Source organism: Psammomys obesus, unplaced genomic scaffold (assembly GCF_907164565.1).
Source record: "Psammomys obesus unplaced genomic scaffold, mPsaObe1.curated_primary_1811, whole genome shotgun sequence".
Classification (NCBI taxonomy): domain Eukaryota; kingdom Metazoa; phylum Chordata; class Mammalia; order Rodentia; family Muridae; genus Psammomys; species Psammomys obesus.
The window spans coordinates 7,016,955-7,024,583 of NW_026590062.1; the positions used below are offsets into that span (position 1 = coordinate 7,016,955).

The window sequence follows — 7,629 nt, forward strand, 5'->3', positions numbered from 1 at the left end:
GGGGGGGAGGAATGTAGTTGTCTCTCAGTATGGAGGAGGGCATGGCCGGGAGCTCCCTGAGATACCCCAAATCTATAGTTTCTCATGAGACAGGAAACACCGGATACCCCCCCCCAGCTCTGTGTGCTATGAAGTCATTTGCTTTTAGTTAGCTTTAAAAGTCTCTGGGTTTAGAGGTCACACCGCTGAGCTCTGTATCGTTAGTCTCCACAACTGGGTCTTCTCACAGTAACACCTCAGATAATAGTCGTTTAGGTGAATTTTCAGAGAAAGGAAGACTACTGCTTTCAAAACCGCCAACCCTTGTTTGGGACCAAGCACTCAGAAATTACTGTCAGCATTTTGGTCAGCATTTTGACCATGTTACAAGTCCCCGCTTTGACTGACTGTCACACGCTGCCAAAAAAAAAAAAAAAAAAAGGCTTAGTTTATGATATAAACATAAATATTTAGAAGGCAGTTTAACCACATGTCCTTTTGACAAAACATTGGTAGATTTCCCCCACCTAGGGCCTCCCCAGATATAGACAGGCAGTTTTAGACTAGTTCTGTGGTGTCAAAAATGTATTCCCACCCACGGAACAGGCCTCGGATCCAGCTGGGAACTGAGCATGGGGAGGAGCACCATGGGATACTGTCTTAAGGATGTGACAGGGCCATTGCAATCATGGACACACAGCAGCTGTGACTGCCTGCATGGGACCTAGAGGAGAAAAGGAAAGAAGAAGAGGGCATGGCAGTAGGGTGGTGTAGGGCAGGGTAGGGACTGCTTGGTAAGAAGGGGTCAGAAAAAGTGAGAGGGTATGACAGAGCGTAGTTGGCGGTGAATATGATCACAGTGCCTCCTACACAAGTATAGTACTGTCCAAAATTTTTAAGATTTAAGTGCGGCAGGGTGTGGAAGTGTTGGGGTGGGTGAGTATGAGCATGTGAGTGCAGGTGATTGAGGAGGCCAGAGGAGGGCGCCAGATCCCCCAGAGCTAGAAATAGAAGACATTTTAAACTGCCTAACATAAGTCATCAATTCTTCACCTGGACCCATTCAAGTCAGTGACAAAGTGGCCTTCTGATATCAAGAGGCCAAAATAACCACCCTCGGATCACACATTCCTATGACATTTCTATGACACACATGGAGAAGCATGAGCAATAATTACCACTGACCAGACCCATAAGAGCCTGTGCCCAGTCACTTCAACTTCTTTTCCTTAAAAAAAAATTAACTTCTGTGTATCTGTGTCTGTGTGGGTATACCACATGTGTACTGGTGCCCTGAAGACCAGGAGAGGGTGGGCATTGGATCCCCTGGAGCTGGGGTGATGGGCAGCTGAGAGCAGTCTAACATGAGTGCTGGGAATTGAACTCAGATCCTCTGACAGAGCTGTAGGCTCTTTTAACCACGGGGCCATCTCCTCCCTACTTCTTTATCTCATAAAAAAAAAAAAAAGCAACATCTGGTTCTTGGAAGGCGTGGGGCCCACATCTGGATGCTCCTCCACTTTACAAATACACTGTTCCTTGCAAAACGCTTTACTTCAGTGGCTGTCTGATGCTGGTGGCCAAACAGGCCTGGTCTGGTCAGGCTCAGACCCCTTCTATCAAGTGGCATTGCATTTGTCTATAACCTACATGCAGCCTCCTTGTATCTAAGTGACCTGTAGGTGATCTGTAATACACAGGACAGACCAAACGCTGGATAAGCAGTTGTTTTTCTGTATGCTCAGGGGACAACAAGTCTGTCTACACATATGCAATACAGATGCAGTTTTAAAATCCCAGCGCTGGGGAGGCAGAGACAGGCAGATTTCTGAGTTCGAGGACAGCTTACCCTACACAATTTGTTCCAGGACAGCCAGATCTACACAGAGAAACCCTGTCTTGAAAAAACAAAGAAACAAAACCAGCCCTGTTTTGTTTTTCAGACAGGGTCTCGAGTAGCTTAGTCTAGCCTCAAACTCACTGTGTAGTCAAGGTGAACTTGAACTCCTGATTCTCCTGCCTCCACCTCCCAAGTGCTAAGATTACAGGCAGGCATCCTTACAGCAGTTTATTTAATGTTGGGGTTACAACCTAAGGCAGTGACTCACAACCTGTTAGGGCGCAATATCGGGAAACACCTATTTTCAGTGGTTGTAGAAATTGAGGCACCCACCCCTCGCTTCATAGCAACATTACAACTATGAAGTAGCAACGAAAATAAACTCATGGTTGGGGTCCCTAAAACCATTGGAAATATGGTCGCCACCCACGGGCTGAGAACCGCTGGTCATACACGCTAGCAACCACTCCACCCAAGCCCATCTGTTGATAGTTTTTAAACAAGTTCTAGCTATGTAGCAAGGCTGACCTCAAACTCTCAGCCCTGCTGCCTCAGCCCGCATGAGTTTTGGGGATTACAGGGATGAGCCACTGCATCTGGCTTGTTAGAATGTTTTTGAGCCCCGGTCCTTTTGCTGGTTGGGTGAATCCACAGCGCAGAGCCCACCAAGGGCTGACTGCGCTTATCCTGAGAACAGGTGGCACTGTTGAAGGTGTTGAGGTGGCATTGGGGTGAGTCCTAAGTCTCCCTCCACCTGAACTGTGGAGTCTATGTGTGAGATGGGCCTGACGCCCACAGAAGAAGATAACCGGAAACACTCCCATGTACACACCCACAGCTGAAGATGACCAGAAACACTCCCACAGGCAGTCTAGTGACATGTGCTCCCTTTATTAGCAACAAGGGGCCTCTGAGGAGCCAGTGGGATGGGGCAGGAAGGATGGGGCCTGAGATTTGTGGCTTGTACAGGTACCTTTAACCAAGAAGTGGGAGATGGGATCTTTATCACAGCTTTTCAGGTCAAAGCGTGGCTGGGGTCTCAGCAATCCCAGCAAGCTAGGTTCATGCACATAACACACTAGTTGAAAAGAGAGGCTCTCAGAAAGCATAAGAGAAGAGGCTTATTCGGTGTGGCCGCATTGGGAAGAGGGAAGGAAATAGGCCAATGACCCCCAAGGCAATGTTGGCAAACTGACATGATTGATTACCTTCTTTTAAAATTTAGTCTCTAAGTGCCTGTCCGTGTTGGGGTATGTGTGCATGAGTGCAGAGGGTGACGGATCTCCCCTGCAGCTGGAACCATGGGCTCCTGTCCACGGAACTGTCCACGTATAGGCAAGAGGTACTTACATCTGAGCAGTCGGGGTTAATATGAGATCCAGCCGGTCCCCACAAGGCTCTACTAAACTGTCAGAACCATGTGCAAGCCCTTTCTGGAAGGGGTTCGGTTCCTTCTACGGCTGGATTCAGGACTTCAGTTTTTGCCTTTTCCTGGAAGAGGGGGGTCACTCAATTGTGGCCCCTTGTTTTAAAGGTCTAATAGTGGGTGGAAGACCACAAATGTCCTTATTTAGAACATCCCTCTCCCACCGGGGTGGTTGAAGCTCAAGAAACAGTCATGGATCTGGGCAGTTTAGCTAGAGCACAAGTATGTGGCATTTAGTGATTGGTTGGTTGATTGACTGATGCTGATTGATTGATTGGTTGGTTGATTGGTTGATTGATTGGTTGATTGAGGCAGGGTCTTTCTATGTAGTCCTGACTCTGCTATACGTACACCAAGCTGGCCTCAAACTCACATAGATCTTCCTGTCTCTGCCTCCCTAGTGCTGGGATTAAAGGTGTGTGCCACCACACCTGGCACATACAAGTGTGTGTGTGTGTGTGTGTGTGTGTGTGTGTGTGTGTGTGTGAGAGAGAGAGAGAGAGAGAGAGAGAGAGATAGACAGACAGACATAGACAGATACATCATTTCTCATTTTTTTCCAGTGTTGGGATGAAACCCAGACCCTCTTATACACTGAACTAGTGCCCTATTATAGCTTCACTTCTTAAATCATTTCCTTGAGAAATGTGTCTGTACATATATTCTCTGCTCCTTTGGTAGGTAAAGTCTATAGGTGGGCTTTGTTTTTATTTTAACATTGGGAAAGTAAGCAAATTAGACAGTGTGCCTCTTAAGCACTGTCACTACAGTCCAGTAGCATTAAAAACATCCATCCATGGCCCAGATTTTTCGTTGCCCCAGTCAGAAAGTCAGCATTCATTAAGAAGTAACCCAAAGAGAAAGGTCAGGAGAGGTGGCTCAGCAGTTAAAAGCACTGGCTGCTCTTCCAGAGCTCCTAGGTTCAATTTCCCTCACCCACCATGAGGCTCACAACTACTGTAATGCCAGTTCCAGGAGTACCAGGCACACATGTGGTACACAGTCATACATGCAGACAGGCAACACACACACACACACACACACACACACACACGTAATTTTAATTTTTCCAAAAAAAAGTAACCCCCATTTTCCTCCTTTCTCTTGACCTTAATAACCTTGAACCTACATTGTCTTTGCTAAAATTTCCTGTAAGGGGTTCATGTGGAATTTGCTTTCTTGTGTCTGATTTTCATGGACCATGCCACCCTCAGGGTTCACCCTGGCACTAGTAGCAGCAGAAGAATTCATGTTTTACTTGTGGTTTTGAAGCACTCTGTCAGCTTTTTCTTCAAGGCCTGAACGAGTTTCTGGCCAGCATCATTAACCAGGAATGTTTTGTTCTTTTTTTAAGGCCTGGGAAACATCTCTCTGAAAATGTAAATATCAAGGAAGACCCGTGTCCCTGCCTCCCCATCACCAGGGGGAGTTGAGCTGGGCTCTTTGTTCCTAACTGTAACCACCTGTGCGATAAAGATTTGTAAAGTTTCATTTTTCATTGAGGTGCAGGGCAATTGGCCAGCTTGGTGGGTTCCCAGATGGCTGGGCCAATTTAGGATGGAGGAGGAAAGACTGTGTCTCACCCAAGGACGTGTTACGGTGGGCCTTGGGGACTGGGCAGGGGAACCCGGGCTCTGTGGAGGGGATGAATGAGCTGGCTGTCTATACGTTTGCCTCTCTTTGTCATCTCCTCATCATGTTCTCTGTGCTGGGTGGCTTACTCTGTCTGATGTTTGCTCAATTTCTTCGTTTATAAAGAGCATCTTGGCTGTCAGATACATTTCCCCCTGTTGCCGCAAGGATCGTCTTTGGTTATCTTTGGTCATCTATGATCAGGTGACAGGCTGCACAGGAGGGAACCTTCACTCCTGACAAGATCACTGATCAACTCCCCAGCTGCAGGAAGGATGGCTGGAAACAGTTTCTCTGGGTCTGGGTACCAAAAATGACAATGACGCTGATGACGATGGTGATGATGGTGATGAAGAACATGAACTATAGCTTGGGATCAGAGCCGAAGCTGGGGGAGCGGTTCAGGGGTGACCGGGCAGCACCCGAGGACAAGAGATGTGGTCACTGGAGATGGGGCTTTGAGAGGCCAGATTGAGGACGAGTACTCCCAGCTCTAAGCACGCTGTGATTATGCAGCTGGCTTCCCTTCCACCAGTGTGGCCCCTGCAGTGAGGTTCTCAGTTCTACCTCAGATGCAGGCACCTTCAGCCACAACTATTCTAGGCTGAACAGTACTGCACCCATGTGAAACTACTCACTTAACACCCTTAGCTGCCCCAGGAGGAAGGTAGGTATTCTCCCAATTTGGAAAAAACTGAGCCTCACAAAGGCTAGGTTAGTTTTTCTAGCCTAACAACTGGTTAGACCTGTATACTAGTTCCATTTCTGTAGCTTTGGTAAAATAACTGTAGGGGAGAAATACGTAGGGGAGAACGGGTTTACTTAGCTCACAGTTCCAGGTTACAGTCTACCACACAGAAGTAAGAATCTGAGACAGTTGTTTACATCACACCCGCTGTCAAGAGCAGAGAGCAATGAATGCGTACATGCTTGTACTCAGGTAGATGTTTCCGCTCTTGCATATTCAGGCCTCCCTTGCCTACAGATGGTGCCGCCCATAGTGGACTGGGTCATCTCACACCAGTTAACTTAACTCAAACCCTCCTCCCTCCAAGAAGTGCCACAGGCCAACCTAATATAGACAATCCTTTACAGAGACTCTCCTCACAGGTAATTCTAGGTTGTCATTAGTTTGGCAGCAAAAGCTAACTCTCACACAGTCCACAGATAGTAATTATGAAGAATCTGCCACATTCAAGGTCTTTGCCAAGGAAGAAGGAACCCGGAAGAGACTCTTCTGGCCCTGAGGGGATTTCAGACCAGAAAGGAAAGACACATGCCGAGCAAACGGTTATAAATAAAGCAAGAGATCATGGGACTGGAAAGAGAGGAAGGCAGCAATCAGAAGCCAGGCAGAGCCCTGGAGGAAGAGGGTCTGCGAGCAGAGAAGGGGAGGGTTGCGTGGGATGCACCTAGGAAGATGCCAACCAGTTGGGAGGCAACAGCTATCGGGGATCTGCTTGGGCTGGAGGAGGAGAGAATGGTGTCAGCCACAGACAGGTGACATTGTCCCTTTGTAACAATGTTGGGGTTTTCAGATTTATTCCTAAGGCCAATAGAAAGCCATCGATGGCTTAGCAGGATCCGCTAAGACATTTCAGCAGGTTCTGACCAAAAATATCTGGGTTGAGGGGAATTCTTTATTGTGACTTTTGTATACCAGCTGGTGGTTTGGTTTGGTTTTGGTTTTTCAAGACAGGGTTTCTCCGAGTATCCCTTGATGTCCTGGAACTCACTCAGTAGACCAAGCTGACCTTGGAATCACAGAGATCGGCCTGTCTCTGCCTCGTGAGTATTGGGATTAAAGACATGTACCTGTACCAGCTGGTCCTTCTAACCCTATTCAGAATTCACGTTCCTGAGATTCAAGGATTCTGACTATGATATCTATATTCCCACAGCACAGGATCTGACAGTAAACTGAACTTGGTTTTGTCTGCTTGTTTTTCTTGGAGGATGGAGATCGCCCAGCAGATAAGGGTTCATGAAGTCAAGCCTGATGACTTGAGTTCTTTCCCTGGGACCCATGGGATGGAAGGAGAAAAAAGACTCCTGTAAGTTGGCCTCTGATCTCCATATTTACGCACCACCTACACCTGAGCACACAAAATAAATTAAAATGTAAATAAAGGCATTACATAAGATGCAACCCAAGGTTCTCCTTTGGCCCTCACAGGCATGCAGACACATACATGCATGCATTAAGAAAATGAATACAAAGCAAGTCCAAGGCTATACAGAGAAACCTTGTCTCAAAAAAACAAACAAGAAAAAAAAGAAAAACAAATAAAGCAGAGGCAAGCACTGAAAATACCCTCTCACACCTGGTGACAACACTTGCTTTAGAAGTTCAAATCCAGGTTTTTGTTCCCTGTGACTCATGTTTATTAGCCTTGGTTTTCTTACCTGCAAAGTGGGAATGCATACAGTAATTATTATATTGCCAATGAGAGCATATATGTCCCCAAATACGAAGGATTGCTGAGCAGAAGACAATTGAAAATGGACATTATAAACACCTCTAATGTCTTACTCCACAGTTGGGAGGCAGAGAAGAAAGGTCCCAGTCACATACAGGAGAGCTCCCTACCACCCTTTGATATGTCTAAAAGCAGGTCATAGATCCAGGGGTTACTATATTCCCCACACCATCATAGGGCTAGAAATAGGAGTCCCTGAAAAGCAAATAGTATGCTTGTCCCAGAACCCACTGGAGAAGGGGTTAGTCTTGGGGAAGGCCAAATCACTTGCA

The 7,629-nt window shown here is 46.9% G+C and overlaps 1 protein-coding gene across 1 annotated transcript in view; it reads left to right on the top strand.

Moving 5' to 3' along the window:
- The window catches only part of Nos1 (nitric oxide synthase 1), an 86,229-nt gene extending 80,877 nt beyond the window's left edge, over nt 1-5,352 (top strand). The window contains exon 19 of the mRNA XM_055605954.1: nt 5,142-5,352. Coding sequence (XP_055461929.1) covers nt 5,142-5,352 — 211 coding nt within the window. The remainder of the gene's footprint in view (nt 1-5,141) is intronic.
- The last annotated feature ends 2,277 nt before the right edge of the window (nt 5,353-7,629 follow it).